Source organism: Natator depressus, chromosome 8 (genome assembly GCF_965152275.1).
Source record: "Natator depressus isolate rNatDep1 chromosome 8, rNatDep2.hap1, whole genome shotgun sequence".
NCBI classification, from domain to species: Eukaryota; Metazoa; Chordata; order Testudines; family Cheloniidae; genus Natator; species Natator depressus.
In genome coordinates, this window is record NC_134241.1 from 74,063,012 (window position 1) to 74,081,992 (window position 18,981).

The 18,981-nt window shown below is 40.2% G+C and overlaps 2 protein-coding genes and 1 long non-coding RNA gene across 4 annotated transcripts in view; 1 reads left to right on the forward strand and 2 right to left on the reverse strand.

Moving 5' to 3' along the window:
- The window catches only part of LOC141992369 (uncharacterized), a 25,164-nt gene extending 23,040 nt beyond the window's left edge, over positions 1 to 2,124 (forward strand). The window contains exon 3 of the long non-coding RNA XR_012640582.1: positions 2,011 to 2,124. This is a non-coding gene — a long non-coding RNA (uncharacterized LOC141992369). The remainder of the gene's footprint in view (positions 1 to 2,010) is intronic.
- The window catches only part of EPHX4 (epoxide hydrolase 4), a 24,386-nt gene extending 16,880 nt beyond the window's left edge, over positions 1 to 7,506 (reverse strand). For both annotated transcript variants that reach the window (XM_074961341.1, XM_074961342.1), the window contains exons 1-2: positions 7,122 to 7,506; positions 1,754 to 1,839 (exon numbers count right to left, since the gene is read on the reverse strand). In XM_074961341.1, the coding sequence (XP_074817442.1) occupies positions 1,754 to 1,839; positions 7,122 to 7,364 (329 nt within the window). In that variant the 5' untranslated portion in view covers positions 7,365 to 7,506. The remainder of the gene's footprint in view (positions 1 to 1,753; positions 1,840 to 7,121) is intronic.
- A 2,208-nt stretch (positions 7,507 to 9,714) lies between these two features.
- BRDT (bromodomain testis associated) overlaps positions 9,715 to 18,981 on the reverse strand; it is a 41,112-nt gene continuing 31,845 nt past the window's right edge. The window contains exons 16-19 of the mRNA XM_074962235.1: positions 17,004 to 17,068; positions 13,595 to 13,800; positions 12,093 to 12,273; positions 9,715 to 9,793 (exon numbers count right to left, since the gene is read on the reverse strand). Coding sequence (XP_074818336.1) covers positions 9,728 to 9,793; positions 12,093 to 12,273; positions 13,595 to 13,800; positions 17,004 to 17,068 — 518 coding nt within the window. The 3' untranslated portion in view covers positions 9,715 to 9,727. The remainder of the gene's footprint in view (positions 9,794 to 12,092; positions 12,274 to 13,594; positions 13,801 to 17,003; positions 17,069 to 18,981) is intronic.

Below are 18,981 nucleotides of genomic sequence, written 5' to 3' on the forward strand. Positions count from 1 at the left end.
TATCACAAATACCTCATTAAAGTGAAACAACATGACACAGTAAATATTTTCTTTTTTAATGACATACCACCTTTATATCTCCATACCCTTCTGTCATGATGGTCCATCAATCAGTTAAAGGCTTAATGAACAGATTGGCAAGCATCAGGGTGCTGTGCAAGACCTAACTGTAGCCTTAGCAGATCACCAAGAGAAGCAGATCCCAGAGGCATGGGCTATCCAGTAAAAGTATCCTGTCATCAGCCTCTGTGTTCAACATGTATCACTGATCTTTTCATACAACACTTTTTTATCATGCCTAAAGTATTTATCTAGTGAGACCACTGCTTTGCAGGAAGGATTTTGAAATGTTGGTAAATACCTTTATTTTCTCAAGGCTGAATAACTGGAGCTATTTGGGGTTTTTCTGATCATGTTATTTCTGGAAGGCAGTTTATACAAAATTCAGCAGCTCACACACATCCTTACAGGCATTCAGCTGTCTGAATTTTTTACACCAATTTTAAAATTTTTATATTAGTTTCCCATAAAATTTTGTATTGATGTAAAAAAATGTGCATATAAGGGATTTAATGGCAGTGGTGCATTATATATTTGACCTTTTGTCAATATACACCCTCAGTTGCTCACTGAGATCAGCAATGACTGGTTATTTCGTGTGTCTTAGTAATAACCTTGAGACATTGGAAGCTAGAGGATTTTGCAATTAAGCTTCATAATTCCATTCCTGTTACTATCCAAAAAGTACAGGTTTACTGTTTTATACTACTCATATTGTTATTCTTTTATCTCATGCTTTCAAAACAAAATCTCAGTTCATACATAAAATTCTGCATAGATTCAGTAACAAGCCAACCATAATATTTTAGCGTCCATATTTTATCTCATCCATTACTTTATTGTCGTCTTCTTTTAAAAACAGCAGGTATAAGCTATGCTACTGGTGTTAACAATGACCTATATAGCAGTTTTCTTATTCAATATCCCATTCCATTTGAGTAGTCAGACAATACACAGAATGTTGCGAAAGGCATGACCTGCAATGATTTTACCTTGTTAAATCTGGCAATCACAGCCTAAATGATATGGCCAAAATGTTAGAAACTTGGTCCTTTCATCATTACAAATAAACACTTTAGGTTTTGTTTACCTTTGATCCACCAGGCTTCTTCACGGGCCTGCAGATGTAATAACTTTAATGGAGCCTTTTTCCCTTAGTGACACCTAAAAGTAGTTAAGCTACACAATAGACTCTAGGCCTTTAAAACTGTACATTTCCCTCCCTGTATTTCTTACAATATATAGTATGCTACGCCATTATTTATTAATAAATATACTGATACATTTTTCACTTAAAAGTCTGCCTGGGTTTTTGTGCTAGTGCCCATCACCATAGTGTCCGAACACCGGAATACTCATTCTAAATGTTTATGCTTTGTCAACCCTGAAATGTACTAGAACAGAGTAAATGGCTCTCCTGATAGTTTGATGAAAAGTGTATACACATGAAGAAATATTTCCTGAACTAGAATGGAAAGAGGTATTTTGGTTTAGATGAACACCTCGAGATTATTTTGTGGATGGTACAATCGGAAAAAATGAATGCATAGCATGCTCAGTTGCAGTGGTTTGTTCAGTCTTAAAACTTACCATTACTGGGATATTTGAACATAGTTATGGAGAATAGCAGAGTGGATTTAAATGGTATATAAACTATGTCTGTAGTGAAATGAGAACAAGTGGGGAGTTTTACCAGAACTCTGGAAAGCCATGAAGCAGCAGCATGAGTGGTTTACCCCGTTCTCCAGCAGCTACATAGTGGAATCTTAACCCTGAATCCTGGAAGGGAAAGAAAAAAAAGTATTGTGATCTGATTGCTGCCCAGTACTGCTGCAATGAGGATCTGAGTATTAATATGATTTTCAAAGGTATTCAAAGAGATGAATTTAGTGGTTAACATAAGTGCCAAATTGACAGTCCTGGAAATTGAAGTCTTCTTTATCTTCACAGATCAATGATGTATGGGCAGTGGTAGTACAAGCTTACCAACTATTCTGGAAGGATCTCCTCTAGCAGGTGACAAGGTCGTTCAGTTTCTATGCCTGTATAGTTATGTGACTCTGCTAAGATTTCCAACAAGAGCACCGACTGGTGTGATGCGCAGGTAACTACATACTAGGTAACTAGGAACTATCACCCATTCAGTTCACATAGAACACCAAACAACCACTAGATAGAATGTATTTTAGTCCATGCCAAGAATACTTTATATCTGCTGTACAGCTTGTGAGTTAGATGATGTAATTCTCAGATATTTAAAATTATATCACATTGAAAACAGGTATAGAGTTGACTGACCTATGGGTTTTTTTAAAATGAAAGTTCATCAAAATTAATTAAGGTAGTTAAAAATTGTATATTTTTGATGTGCCACAAGGTTTAAAACACGCTTATTTTTATTTTAAAAAGTTGAAGTCCATTAAGGCTTTTCTCAGAGAGATTGGAAAAGAAGGTCTATTAATGTGACTATTTCACCTACCTCGTCTTTATTTACTGAAATTGGCTGGAGCCATAAGCCCCCTGAGAATTTTTATGATTTGTGAAAATTACCAATAGGCAAGGTGTTTATTGTCAGTAGGCCAGAAGCTGAGTCAGTGTAAACTGACATAGCTCTATTTAAATTAATGGAGCTCTGCTGAGATACGTCAACTGAAGGTTAGACTGAGTAGACTTTGACTAAATGGGCTGAAATGATGGCTGAATAGATTTGATGGTTCCTGCCTCCCTAATGAAGAAAACTTAATGCTCAGCCATGGACTTGAGAGCGATCCAAAAGGTTACAGGTATAGAGCTGACTAGTATACTCTGAATATTGCCTATGAGGCTGTACATTGTCTTCACACACAAACAGTGTTATGGTAGATCTGAGGAGATACTGCTGGTGAAGACCTTCCTGAGACAAGGGGATATGGGACTTGGGAAAGAGTTGGCTTGTGAAGCATTAGTCTGTTGGTTTGGGTTTCACATAAGGAGAGATTGTACTTCTTTATAGATGTAACAGAATGTACTGCCTCCTCTCTACAACCTGATCAATTAATGCTTTTGCCTGTGGATCAAGGGCTGATGTACTCTCCATGATGGTGAAAGTACAGTAGCCAGAACTTCCTGGCTGTATCTGCTTGAACTTCCTTGAGCTGCCCCTGATACTGCAAATGCATCAACTTATATCTTGGGACCAGGGTTCTAGAAGGGAAATATTTTTTTTCTCTTTTTCATACTCATTTTGGATTTTATGAAGAATTTGGGCCCGATTCTTCCCAAGCGCCGCGCCCCCTCCTCACCCCCGCATTACAACAGTTTTACACACTAACTCCAGTGAAGACAGGAAATTAATTCACAAAAGTTTAGAAGCATCAAATTCAGTGAGCAGTATTCAGGAATTATTTGTGACATTATCTATACATTATAGGGCTGTCAAGAGATTAAAAAAAATTAATCATGATTAAAAAATTTAATTACGATTAATCACACTGTTAAACAATAATAGAATACCATTTATTTAAATATTTTTGGATGTTTTCTACATTTTCAAATATATTGATTTCAATTACAACACAGAATACAAAGTGTACAGTGCTCACTTTATTTTTGATTATAAGTAATTGCACTGTAAAAAACAAAAGAAATAGTATTTTTCAATTTGCCTCATACAAGTACTGTAGTGCAATCTCTTTGTCGTGAAAGTGCAACTTACAGATGTAGATTTTTTTGTTACGTAATTGAACTCAGAAACAAAACAATGTAAAACTTCAGAGCCTACAAGTCCACTCAGTCCTACTTCTTGTTCAGCCAATCACTCGGACAAACAAGTTCGTTTACATTTGCAGGATATAATGCTGACTGCTTCTTGTTTACAATGTCACCTGAAAGTAAAAACAGGTGTTTGCATGGCACCATTGTAGTCGGCGTTGCAAGATATTTACGTGCTAAGGATTCATATGTCCCTTTATGTTTCAACCACCATTCCAGAGGACGTGTCCATGCTGGTGACGGGTTCTGCTTGATAACAATCCAAAGCAGTGTGCAGCGACACATGTTCATTTTCATCATCTGAGCCAGATGCCACCTGCAGAAGGTTGATTTTCTTTTTTGGTGGTTCGGGTTCTGTAGTTTCCCCGTCGGAGTGTTGCTCTTTTAAGATTTTTGAAAGCATGCTCCACACTTGGTCCCTCTCAGATTTTAGAAGGCACTTCAGATTCTTAAATCTTGGGTCAAGTGCTCTAGCTATCTTTAGAAATTTCACATTGGTGTCTTCTTTGCATTTTGTTAAATCTACAGTGAAAGTGTTCTTCAAGCGAACAACATGTGCTGGGTCATCATCCAAGACTGCTATAACGTGAAATATATGGCAGAATGCTGGTAAAACAGAGCAAGGGACAAACAATTCTCCCCCAAAGACTTCAGTCACAAATTTAATTAACGCATTTTTTTTTTTAACAAGCGTCATCAGCATGGAAGCATGTCCGCTGGAATGGTGGCCGAAGCATGAAGGGGCATATGAATCCTTAGTGCATCTAGCACGTAAATATCTTGCAACGCCAGCTACAAAAGTGCTATGCAAATACCTGTTCTCACTTTCTGGTGACATTGTAAATAAGAAGAGGGCAGCATTATCTCATGTAAATGTAAACAAACTTGTTTGTCTTAGCCATTGGCTGAACAAGAAGTAGGACTGAATGGACTTGTAGGCTCTGAAGTTTTACATTGTTTTGTTCTTGAGTGCAGTTATGTAACAAAAAAAATCTACCTTTGTAAGTTGCACTTTCACGACAAAGAGATTGCACTACAGTATTTGTATGAGGCGAATTGAAAAATGCTATTTCTTTTGTCATTTTTGCAGTTTAAATATTTGTAATTAAAAATAATAATATATACTTTGTATTCTGTTTTGTATTTGAAATCAATAGATACGAAAATATTTAATAAATTTAAATTGGTATTCTATTGTTTAACAGTGCAATTAAAATGGCAATTAATTGCGATTAATTTTTTTAATCACGATTAATTTTTTTGAGTTAATCACATGAGTTAACTGTGATTAATCGACAGCCCTAATTTTAAAGTCTCTAATGACCTCTTCCTGGTCATATCTCAGGGCATCTATTCCCTCATCATCATCTGTGATATCGTCTCAGCCACATTTGACCCCATACCCATTTGTACTTCTCAAAAATCATGTCCTCTTTTGGTTTTTATGATTCCTTTCTCTCCTTGTTATCCTCCTGCCGCTCTTCAATGTCTTGTTTAGTGGGTCCTCCTTTCCTCTCTTTCAATGGGTGACCCATAGGACTTTGTCCTCAAACTCCTCATCCCTTTCTATCTCTCTCTGTGTATATATCTATCACCTCAAACAATATCTCATCCACTCACACACCTTCAATCGTCATCTGTATGCTGATGACTCATAAATTTACCTTTCTTCTCCTGACCTCTGTTCCTCCATCCAAAACTATCTTGTCTCCCTGAAATTATCTCATGGATGTCCAGGCAGCTGTTTAAACTCAATATGCCCCAAACTGAGCTTCTCATCTACCTTCTCGAGCCCTCTCTTCTCCCCACTTTTTCTGTGACTGTTGACATCATCATCTGCACAGTCATCCAAGCTGTAACTGGAGCATCATCTTCAAACTTCACATCCAGGCTGTGTTGAAATGTCATTCCTTTTTTTTCACAACATTTCAAGATCCAGACTTTCATCTTTGCTGTTTTACTTGGGACATGTAAGCACTACTCTAGTACTGATCACAACAAAAATACACTTTGCCTTCTATTATTGATGGAAAAGATGTTTCATATTTCTTGAGAGAAATGGGTGTTCTGGATATAGTCAATGATTTCATTTATCCCCAAAATGTTTTACTGCAATAATTTACCCCCCCCCCCCAACATGATCAGTTAAAATATGGTATTGTTTGTTATAAAGGGGGGGGGAATGTTGTATATGGGTATAAAGCCTGAGATCCTATCTCCCACACGGGCAAGTTAGGCTAGTGGCAAAGGACAATGATAGCCCAGCAGCTGAACAGGCCTTGCCATCCTGGTGGGGCATAATCAGTCGATTTCACTCAGTTCTGTTCTCACCTGGCACCAGTTTGAGTGCTCAAGCTCCTGGTAAAGTGGAGAGACAACTTGATCATCTGACAGTGGTCTTGTCTCTGGAATCCTCATCAGTGCACATACAGAGTGCATGCTTTATACTGTGTTAAGCATCTATACAGTATGCATGATTCATCACACCAGGCAACCCTGGGAGGGCTGACAGAACATGCACGTAGGAGCAGCTTGGAAAGAATAGTGATTAGTGCCACCTTGAATTTTCCCTGATTGTCTAATTCTAGTGTTCCATGACTTTCTGAAAGTAATGACCAGAGGTTGAGTAAGTTCATTTGTTAATTCCCTCAAAAACTCTGAGACACATCACCTGGCTCAGCTGATTTGCATACACACTGGTTATTTTCATCAAGTTTCCTCCCCCCCCCCCCATCAGTAGCTATAGCTGTAGCTAGGTTACACTTTATTGAACAGAGCTGATTCCACTCAGGTCGAACGGATCACCCCGCGAACGAAGGTGACCTGCAAGGATTCTGTGTGCTTTGCACAGGAAAATTCAGCTCTGTCTTTAAGACAACAAATCAATAGAAGCAGAGTGAAACAATTCCGACAAAAGACCCGATATGATATGCACACAGTGTGACTGTTTCAAAATGGATTACTGTTTGCAAACCCCATCTTCGTGATGCACGTAGAACGGGTTCTAAATGTCACTACACGGCACGCACTAAAACGAAGAGATAACCAAGACCATTCCCTTTCGTTTGAATGAATCAAACACACTCAGTGCGGCTTTCCCTTCAGCACCAACCCAAGAAACAAACGGCGCTACAGCAGATCTTCAGAGAGAAAAGAAGGGGAAATGCAAGAGACCAGCCAGTCCCCACCCCGCACCCTCGGGTTTTACAAGCAAGGAGAGCGAGTCACCTGTTATTTATGTTTAGCGGCAGTCAGGTTACCCCCTCGCACCCCCGTATTGAGTGATTAGCGCAGAAACCAACAGCCTTTACCTTAATTCTCACGTAGCAGTGGGTGCCCAAGGAGGGATCACTGAGGCAGGCTGGAGGATTCTCCCGGATGATCCGCTGGAAGGTCTTGCCTGGACTCCTTCCGATGCTCCACAAAAGTTTCAGCAGCTCTATGCAGGCGCAGGCTGCGCAGTAGCTATACACCAGCGCCCAGAAGAGCAGAGCCCTGACCGTCACCATGAACCCGCCCGGGAGCCACGGTAAACAACCAGCGGGGCTCGCCATTAGGCGGCGGCTGCTCCTCTCAAGCCTCCCTCCCCGGCAGCGTCAGGGGATGGGCTCCGCGGCAGGGAGCGCAGCGCGGCACCAGGCAGGAGCCGCCGCCGGCAGCCGCGTGAGCCGGGCCGGAGCCCAGCCCAGGAGAGGCCGGCACGTCTGCCTCGCGCCAGCGGCAGGGAGCCGGCCAGCAGCAGCCGGCGTGACCGAGAGCAGCCAGGCAGGAGGCTGGCTCCTGCAGCCGGGCGGGGCAGCCCCCCTGCTCCCAGCACCACGCGGGGGCGCGAGGGGGGGCAGGCACAGGGTCCTCGGCTCCCTCCGCTTCCCTCCCGGCCCCTTCGCCCCCGCCCCCGCCCAACAGCGGGAATGGCGCAGAGGGCCTCCCCGCAGCCCCCGGCTCCAAGGCAGGTCAGCCGCCAGCAGCCCCGTGCGCTGCGCACCTACCTTGTCAGAGGTAGCCCGACCCCCGCTCCTGTGCCCCAGCCGGGCGCCGTCAGCCCAGTGTGCAGCCCCAGGCTCGCCCGGGTCAGCCTAGGGTGTTATAGCCCCCGAACCAGGGGGCAGCTCCGCCCCGAGTCCCCAGGCTGGACTTGGGGGGACTCAGCCAGCCCAGGGCAGCTTCGAAGAGCAACCTCGCTCCTCACGTACTGTGAGCGTCTCCCCCCCACGCCCCTTTTGAGGTAGGAAAAATATCCTTGCTGCTCAGCTGGGAGCTGCGACATTAAGTGACCTTAGCTAGGTCCCTCAGAAAGTCAGTGGCAGAGTTGGGAATTAAATCTACTCGTACTCTCCCTCCCGGTGCCGTGTCTTAACCGCAGCCCTACCCTTCATTGCCCGTGGCTTACCACTCTATGGGCAAGGCCCTGTGTGTAACAGGAGTATACAGAAGCACAGGTTACTGCAGCAGGGTGCACTGGTTTTTAAATTGTTTAGTAGGGTTAAGAATTTACGTTTTCATTAAAATATTAAATACCCAACTCATATGTATGATTCATAAACTGATGTGGTAATGTAGGCTTAAGGGTGCAGCCAAATAATGGATCTTAATTCATCTGAATGGGGTATTAAACCTGAAGTCAAAGAGTAGCTACTCTGTTAGATAGAAGCAGTTAGACAGTAGATCTGTCATGGCAGAGTAGGTATCAGCTCCCTACCTGAGAGTGTGATTTGCTAGAGCAGAGGCAGATAGAGGCTATAAGGAGGCACAGGCAGACAGCTGGAAGGTAGGAAGTTCTAAATTGTAATTGGGATTTTGCAACCCCTTTGATTTATGTACATATTAGCAAGTCTTTTTCCCCCTCTAGTTGCAGTTATACTAAAATAGTACAATCATATTCTGATCCTGATTTGGGTTGCTACATATTAGGTACTTTAAAAAAAAACAGAACAGTATTTTAAAGGTTAAGAGACAGATTGATCAGATGCATTTTTAAATGCTCCCCAGAAATACAACCGTTTTAGTTCCAATGAATTTCTTTGCGTACAAAATATGAATGATTAGGTAAGCACTCTGGCTTGCCTGCTCTTTCAAGCAATCTCTGCTATAAAATACATGAACAAAACAGTTAACGTTTTTAACCAAGTAGAGGCAGGTTAAATGGAGAGAATTTGGCAAATGAAAGTGTAAGTCAAGTACAGAAAATGCAAACGTTCCACAAATGTAGTTCTTTAAATACAAATTATTTCCAGATAGTATATATGGTCATTACAAGGTCTTTGCACAGTCCAGTTTTTATTAAATAGCACATTTATGTATTAATTAAAAAAGTGATATCTTCGCTATTTAATCAAAATAAAACACTTCTGAAGACACAAAGTTGTTATGGTTTGGATAACTTCTCCAAAAGTATTATTTATCACCACATGTAAATGCAGTGTATATAACCAGAAACAGCCAGTGAAAACAAGAAAAATAAATCAGCTGTGGGCAGTATATTTTAAAAAAAGCTTCTGGAATGGTTGTGAAAGATAATTGCTTTTAAAAGTTCTAAATTAAAAAACAGGGAGAGATATTCCAAAAAAATCTCTACAGTGTTATTTTAATAAGTAACATGTATATGCAATCAAACATGACCGTGCTCAACTAGCTAGCAACAAGTAGATTTGACAGATTATAAATGCAAGCAACAAAAATACCCTGTGATGTGTTATGTGTCAATGCATAATTTTAATATTTAACAGTGCTATGCAAATTAAACATACTAGAGCAGTTTACAGCTCTTCAAAGTGGTCTAAACAATATACTGTTGAGATACATAAATAGCACACATGTATTTAGCACTTGTATCAAGTTTATTTTACCATTGCATTTAGTACAATGTCACTCAAGGACTGTGGCGAGGTTGCAACTTTTTCTAGTGTCCAAAATTCCACTAAAGATTTTCTTCGAAAGTTGCCATTATGTCACTCTGCAGGTTCATGTCAATGGTACCAGTCATCTATGGGAAAATGAATTAATAGGTTTCATAATTGAGTTATCACAGACAAAAGGAATACCATAATAAGTGACAGCACACCTATTGCTGGTTTATAGTGGCATCCACAATGGTAGCACTAGGCACTGTCCAGACTGCATTAAAAGGAACTTAAATTTAAAAAAAATTAAAGTAACATGTCCACTTCCTTTTCTCATCATTGCAGGTGGACTTCAATATGTATCAAAAACATTCTGTTTTTAAAGTCGGCCTAAATCCTGTGGTTGTGACATCAACCACTTCATGGTATCAGGTTGCAAGACTTTTAAAGAATTTGATAGTTGGAAGTGAATTGAAAAGGCAAGCACTTCTGATTAGAAAGACATTTCTGTAACCAATGGTGATGGGAGAGAAAGATAAGATGGTTATTTACCTACTCTCATAGGACTAGAGGGAATTTCTCTTTTTTAAAATTGATCTGCAATACCAACATTAAGTCCAAAACACACATACTAAAGGAGCCCAGGTGGACAATATACAAGACTTCTTTCTGCTCTGAGATATTCAGAGACCAGAATTCTTGTAACCTTAATTTTGCTGTCTTTTAATATTCTGATCTGATGAGCACTGTAGGTCATATATATATATATATATATATATATATATATATAGACACACACACACACCCCCCCTTGGATGCTGAGAATGTTTTGTTTTTGTAGGGTTGTTCTGCTGCACAATCATTGATGTTACTATGTCTGCTCTTGTGCGTGTGTATTTCCTCGAAGAGTCTGACAGCTGTCAACATTTGAAAGTTTCAGATTAAGGTAGGGTTTGAATTTAAAGTGCAATACCTATTCCAGAGTAGTTTACTCTGTGGACACATTAATTTACTTCAGATTAACCTAAACTGGAAAAGCACACTCTTATTCCAGAATTAGAGTGTCTACCCAGGAAAATATTCTGGAACAGGTATGGTGGAATAGCTATTCCACAATAGCTAATCTGGAAACTCTGGAGAGCCTAGAGTCGCAGATGCCAAAGGCCTGATCCAAAGTCCATTGTAGTCTATGGGAGTCTTTCCATCAACTTCTGTGGGCTTTGGAGCAGGCTCTAAAAGACAGGTGATTGTAGTGACATTTACACTTTCTAAAAAAGATTAGGTTACACCAATTTACCCAAAACTTTACTGAAATATCGATGAAATGCCAAGTTTAGACAAAAGCATTTTGCAGATTGAGGAGTCCTTTCTGGTTTAGCCAAATTACATTTTTTACATGGAAGAGATTTTTCCAAATCATTGGGTTAAAGACTGAGAAGTAGTATATCCTGACAATCAGACTTACATCACGTAAGGAAGATACATGCTCCAGTTTTGAAAGAAACTTGGCAAACAGACTACTTAAATTGTAAATTGATGTTGTGCTTGTGAAGAGTTCCAGATAGATCTGATAACTGTTTATGAAGGACGTTCTTTGGAACAGGAACTTCGCATGGGCAGCAACAGCATAAGCTTCCCTACATGGCTTCCAGGGTGACTCAATGTATTCTGAGTGACCTTCTCAAGGGGAAAGAGCCTTTCAGCCTCCATACCCAGCAGAGGCCAAATTCTAAATGAAACTGACAGAGGTGCCAATTTAGCATTAACAAATATCCTAATCAATCACATTTATTGTTCCATGATAATTTACTCTTAGAAGTTCTCCCTTAAGGGTATCCCAGAGGAAAAGGAATTTGATTTCTTGGATCAACTACAGTCAGTTTACTTTAGGATGCAAAAGAATAGGTAGAGATTCACGCACTGGTTCTGGGCCCTGTATGACACCATAAAAGCCCCTTAACCAGCTAGGGAAGAATTTCCCACCTTGCATTACCTACACTAGCCCCTTTCATTAATCCTGGGGAAAAGGAGGCAAGCTGGGGGCTGGAAGAGAATCCCCACAGCACACAATACTATGAGGATTTCATGCTGCTGTGGGCAGCAGAGTAACCTATAGGCATCCCTGATGTATACCACCAGTTCCTGGAGCAGCCCAAAATTGGAAAGGCACAAAAGTGACTTAAGCCACCTTTGATCCTTGCACCTCCCTTTCCCCATTACTCTGTCTTTCTGTGTTGTGCCTCCTGGGAGGTGTAGCACAGAATCTTAAGCCTCAGATTTTACTTACTGGGACGGATCCTCAGCTATTTTAAATCAGCATAATTCCATTGTCTTCAAGTGAATCTACAATGATTTATGCTACCTGAGGATTTAGTCCACCTTATTTTGTGCTCAACTGAAAGTAAAGCAAAGTTAATAGTTGAAAAAAGTTCCATGACTTACCGCTTCTTTCCGCCTGCGCTCTTGCTCCATTTTTCTAGCCAGGTTACGGTCTTTGAAAAGACCTTTCTGGATATTTTGTTGAACCCCTGGTGGTTGTTGCTGTTCGTTGTTTGGCCTCTCTTTTTGTGGCTCTTCGTGGGCTTTCATTCCAGTGGATTCCAGTTCTGCTCCTTCATTGAACCTTAAAAAGTAAAATAAAATGTCCGATTCTTTTGTTTACTCAGCATTATTTCTGTAGCGTTACCATGTGTCAACTGAACAAAAGCATCTGTTAGTAGCTTAATCAGCACTTACCTAGTACACAATACTTCAAATGTGGTCCAACAATATGTATTGCACATGTTCATTAATTATATAAAGCTTTTCCCCAAATATAAGCATTATGTGGCAATATTTCTGTTTTTAAAAGGGTAGCAATGGGAAAAGAACCATTGACACTCCCCACCACAAGCCTATATGGGGATTGTATATTTCTTCTAGATGAACTAAGTTTTGTAATTAAAAAGAATACAAAGTGGGGATTTTCTTACCTGCGAGTCAGGTAAGGGAAATGTCAGAAGCCAGTCTAGACTCATGGCTTCTGTCTTGTTCCTCTTTGACTGGCTAATCTGATAGAAGTTTTTTCTATCAAGTGACCCCCTGCTGCCTAAAATAGGGCAAGCCACCCCAATGACTTATTCCAGTGATGCCTCTCTTCCACTACTGGAAGTGAGGGGCATGGCATGGGGCAGAGAGCAGTCTCATCCAGTCAGTGGCTTGTCATTGGAGGACTTGCAGAGCTGGAGAGAGGCATTTTTGAGGGGCATGGCAGGGAATGGAGAGGGACTGTCAGCCCATGAATTATGGAGGCTTGCCAACAGCACTGTCAGCTCTGACAGTTGTCTAGATTTGACAGTGCACTGCCTGCCTGTTAAGATGGATGCAATGCATTGGTGCAGATTCAGTGGAGATGCAGGGCTTACCCCTACACATTTTAGGAATAGAATTTTGTTATAGCTCTGCCACAGGTGATTCTGTTACAGCAGTGTAAGTGCAAAAATGCAATTATCTTGAATTTAAAGCAGATTAGCTAGTCTTTATTAACTCCATGTATGGATCCTCATATTTCAGAATAAACACACACCTGCAGAGAGCTACTCAGAAATAGCTATTCCAGAATATCTCCCAATATAGATGAATCCTAAATTGCTTATGACTGATTCTTTTATGGCTACTGGTACAGTTGCTCATTACACATCCTTAAATAATTGTATTATCAGCTTATCAAACAGACTGATGAGTCATACTCTCATGGACAAGCCAACATTGCATATTTCAAAGGAGTCATGTGGTACTTTATGAATAAACCAGTAAGGAATCAGTTTAAGTATATTTTTAAATATAAATTAATTTAATAAATTCCATACAGCCATCCAAGAATCCAGTTGACAGGTACTTGATATAAATAAAAGTAGACATGCAAAATTGGTCATTTTTCCACTCAACTATAAGGAATTACAAACCTCTCTTTTTCTTGAGAGGGGGTTTTCCCTTTCCTCTTGGCTTGTTCCAGTTGTCTCCTTAACTCTTGTGCTCGTTCAGTTTCTTCCTTTTCTAGTGCTGCTTTCCTAAACTGTTTGAAGTTCTCCGGAGATGCCTTTATGGGAACTGGAAGTGCCATATTTTTACATAAACTTATCCAAGAGTCTGCATTCTTGATTCTGATGTCCTGCAATTTAAGAAGTGATTGTAATTCACATAATAGTTTGTGGTATTAAACTGCATTTTTTGTAAATAAGTCACTTAGTCCTTACTATACTCACAAATCACTTTGTTTTCACTGGACATACTTTCACTCATAAGATGCAAACACATGATAACCCTTTCAGTGCAGTTTTCCAGTAGGAATGTTTTATTAGATATAAGCTTTGAAAAATTTTGTTGTAGATATTCTAAGTGTATTTTCTCAAATAATGCCACTCTGTAGAAAAATGAATCAGCAGCAACAGACGCATCTGTTAAATATCTTCCCCAGATCCTCACTATTAGGACACATGCATCAGATTTTTTAGACCTCCAGAAAAGATGCATTCAGGACTGCTTCACTCTCTTGTTCTCACTCTCTCTCACACACAGTGCATTGTGTGTCCTCCTGCGTAACTCCCATCTCAGTTCTATGGAAGCTCCTATGAGGCCTGCAGTTATATATATATAAAGGGGAAATAGTTGGATGCATGTGGATCTGAGCGAGATCACAGTTGTACTGATGCAGCTGTGCTGCTGTAGCATGTCTGGTGAAGACATGCTATGCTGACGAGGGAGCGCTATCCCATTGGCATAATTACTCCACCTCAATGATAGGTAGAAGCTATGTTACTGGGAGAACGTCTCCCGCCAACATAGTGCGGTATAGACACTGCTTTAAGTAGATGCAACTTATGTCGCTTAGGGGTGGCTTTTTCTCACCCCTGAGCAACGCAAGTTACATCAACTTAAGCAGTAGCATAGACAAGCCCTATATTAATACTTAAGAGCTGAGCGTGTTGACAGGAATTCTAGAAGCATTTCAATTTACCAGGGTTACACACAACTCTACAGCATCTAGGGGCCATGAGGCCCGCAGCTTATGGGGGCAACTAAAACTGGTACTTCTGTAAACATTATCAAGTGTCAACTTTTCCTGCAACAGCAAGTTAGCAGGAACTGGAAGATCCTCTCTCCCTGCCATTTTCTAAAAGTAAGCCAGTGCAGTTCAGGAATACTGAGAAGAACCTTCTTGTGAACCCCTCCCAAAATCCTCAAGCTGGTCCCATGCATAGTGGTGGGATCACGATCAGTTTTATTTTTTTTCAGTGGTGTAGAAGTGTGACAAATTCTTTCCTAGTCTCACATGTAAGTTTGAACTCCAGCACTACTTTTAGAGGCATTTACTCAAGTATTGCTATGACTTGGGTATTGTGTAATATGGAGGAGAGGTATGCTAGTATTAAAAAACCTACACCCTGAAAAGAGTCAAACCACATTAGTTAACATAGTACAGGTGCACACGTTTTGAATTTTGAGTCCTTTGTTTTGGTATGTTAACTTTTTTATGATGTGAAATCAGAAATATGGGGCTGGAGAGGCCCACAAGAAGTCATCTAGTCCCCCCTCACTCCCACATTGAGGCAGGGTTAAGTATACCTAGACAAATACCATTCAAGGATGGTCTAAGCTATTCTTAGACATCTCCAGTCACTGTGATTCCATAACTTCCCTAGGTAACGTGTTCCAGTGTTTAACTATCCCTTTAGTTATTTACTAATTTCCAACTTAAATCTCCCTTGGTGTAAACTAAGCTGATTACTATTTCTCTTACCCTTGGTGGATATGGAGAACAAATTGGTCACCAACCTCTTTATAACAACTCAATGTATATGAAGACTTATGCCCCCCCCCCTCAGCTTTTTCTTCTCTAAATATGTCCAATTCTTTTAAATTTTCTTCATAGTTCATGTTTCCTAAACCTCTTATTTTTGTTGCTATCCTCTGGTGTGTGTCTGTCTCTCTCTCTCCCCCCGAATTTGTCCACACCTAAAGTGTGGTGTCCAAAACTGGCCAGAGTACTCCATGTGAGGCCTCACCAATGCCAAATAGAATGGAACAATTACCTTCTTATCAGACTCTTGTTAAATACTCCCCTAAAAATGACATTTGCTGTATTTACAACAGCATTACACTGTTGACTTGTACTCAATGTGTGATCCACTATAACCCCCAGATGCTCTTTTCTGCAGTCCTGCTGCCTAGCCACTTATTTCCTGTTATATATTTGGGCATTTGCACTATTCTTTGCTGAATTTAGTATTATTGACTTCAGACTAGTTATCTATCTAGATGATTTAGAATTCTAATCCTCTCCTCCAAAGTGCTTGCAACATCTCCCAGCTTCATGTCATCTGAAAATTTTATAGAGCATACTTGCTTCCATTGTCCAAGTCATTAATGAAAATATTTACTAGTATCTGACCCATAACAGACCACCACTTGTACGTTCTCCCATTTTGAAAGCAGTCCATTAATAACTACGAGTGCAGTCTTTCAACCAGTTGTGCACCACTTTATAGTAATTTCATCTAGGCTATATTTCTTTAGATTGCTTATGAGAACATCAGGTGTGACTGTGATAACAGCCTTACTAGAGTCCAAACAGATCATGTCTACTGCTTCTCCTCTACCCCACTAGGCCAGTTACCCTGTCAAAGAAGGAAATTAGATGGCTTTGACATGATTTATTCTTGACAAATCTCTTTTGATAGTTAATCACCCAGTTATGCTCTAGGTTTGAATAAATTGTTTAATTGTTGCAGTATCTTTCTGGATATTGCAATTAGGATGACTGGTGTATAATTCCCCAGGTTCTCCTTTTCCACCTTTTTGAAGTTAGGTATGGTTTGCCTTCTCCAGTTCTCTGGGACCTCCCCTGTCCTCCATGAGTTCTCAGATAATTGTAACAGTTCTGAGACCGCTTTGGCTAGTTTCTTGAGTTCTCGAGTCTAGGGTGAATTTCATCCAACCCTGCTGACTTGAATACACCTAAATATGTTTTTTCCCCCTATTTGGGCCTGAGATCCCTCCACTTTGTTGTGAATATTAATTGTGTTAAGCATCTGGTCACAGTAGAGCATGACATAAAACAGCATAAACCAATAGAAAAAAAAATGGTCACATAGGACATGGAATAGAAATATGTGCTTGAATCTTTGGCAGATGGATTTCAATAGCTCCCAAGGTCTGTGAGACAATGAACGCGTAAGCCATAGAAGTCACTTGAGAAGATCCTGAGATAAGGTGCTACTGCTTTATAATAAACTTTAAAGATCTTCAAATAAGATATGCAAAAATTGTTTCCTCGAGTCTTAAGAGGGACATCCAAAAAGACAATATTCCTACCTTTTTAGGAAGAATTTGAAGTGTAGGATCTAGTGTGTTTTTATCATCAGTGCTGTCAGAATGACCTGTTGGAACAATAGAATGAGCTTTATGAATCATGTTGACCATCTGGAAGATGCTTCTATTTCTGGAATGGAAGCCCACTGAAAAAGTCCTTTACAAGTTGGTCTCTGCTTTTATCGTTGTGGCAGAGGAGCTCCTGAATTCATCAGTCCCAACTAAGACAGAAAAAGATGCCTAATGCGCTTTCACTTTCCTGAGTTAGAAGTTTAAATGTTTGAATAGATATGTAGGCTTTGTTCCACCTTTCATTTTGTGAAGGCTCTCTCTAGAGCCCCTACTTACCCTGTAGAAAGTTAATGTAGGCAGGACAAGAAACCTTCTTAGAAACTGCAGTGCTTTCTATTTCTAGTTACTGGACTGGTGTGGGGGGGGGGGAACCTCTACATATTACTCATCTCCTTTCCCCTCCCCCTCCAACAGAGATTGACTACCCCTTCTGTGATGATCCCAGCTTCCCCTAGAGAGGGAGGAGTCAGTTACTTAGTAACCTCACATTCCGCATAAAAGCATTTCTCCTGCCAGTTTCCACCTTTTTAAACAAGTAGGTCAGCCAGTAAGGTCTTCTAGTCATGTAAACCCATTTCCACTTCCAGTAGCTCCAGGGTACAGAATGTTTAAGAAATAAGGTATGTGCTCTGAGTGATTATCTTATTTGTTACACTGATAGATAATTCATTCTGAAAGGCAAACTATAAATGCCATTTCAATAGCATTCATTTCAACACATATAAATGAAATTTCCTCTGTACTATATGTACTGCAAAAGAAAAACCGCAAAGTGTCATGTGTTTTTGCATTTCGCACTTAGAGTAATATTAGAAATACCTTGACAAGTATGTGGAATTGCAGATGACTAAATCTTCCATTATTTCAGGCAAAACATACTCAATAGGAAGAATTACCACACAGTTACAGAAGTGTTATGCTGCTTTTACCATGGATATCACTGCTTTTTAGTGCTCAGAAGGGATTTCTATATCTAGATTGTTAAGTGCTTTAGGAATGGAAGCTAAAACTTTGTTTTTGACAAAGGAACTGCTTTAGACCTTGATATAGCACAAGACAGGTTTAATACTCTTGCACCTTTTTGTGACAAAACTCACCTTCATCTACTCTGGGTAACTAAACTAGGTTTCAGTAATTCTATGTAGAATTATTCTTACTCAATGTGTAGCAGATTTGATAGCTACAGGATAAAATATTATGTAAGCAGTTACATAAGCATCCCAGACTCACAAACATGTAGAAAACATTAAGACATTAAAGTGCCTTCTGTGAAAATTTAAACTCTGGTTTTCAAATGAAATTTTTCCAAAAGCAACCTTTACAGGAATCAAACATCCCAAGTAGTCTTTAAAAAAAAAAAAAAAAAAAGTCAGAAAATGAGCATATTACTCAACTTCAAATGAGCAAGAGTTTTGGCTAGCCAAATAAAATAGGATGCTAAGTCAAGGGAGCCCTGTTGATAGAGGTCTGAGCCCCGGTATGTCTCTCTGATGACCCTTGTAAATTTCTGGACGAGTTTGAACTCAAACCTGTCTGGGTAGCTTCTATGAGAACTGGAGAAAGGTCATAATCTTCATGCTTCTCCAGCATGGAGATTTACTTGGCTTTGAAGTGAACCTCCAGTTCCCCTGAATCCAATTATGTCCTTCATCACCCTGCTTTCACCTTGCCCCCACACAAGCAGCTGGAATTGTCAAAGTGATGGGAAGCCTGGAGCATAATCTTCAGCACAAGAGGCTCTGCTGTGAAGGCCAGCACTTCATGCACAAGGAGCATTTACTCTTGGGCAGGAGAGGATTTTCTCAAAGCACACACAGAGGGCTTCATGGAAGTCTTTCAGAAACCTGCTAGTGACCTGACTAGGTACCAAGAATTCATCTTCATCTCCACTTCAAGAGAATGAATGCAA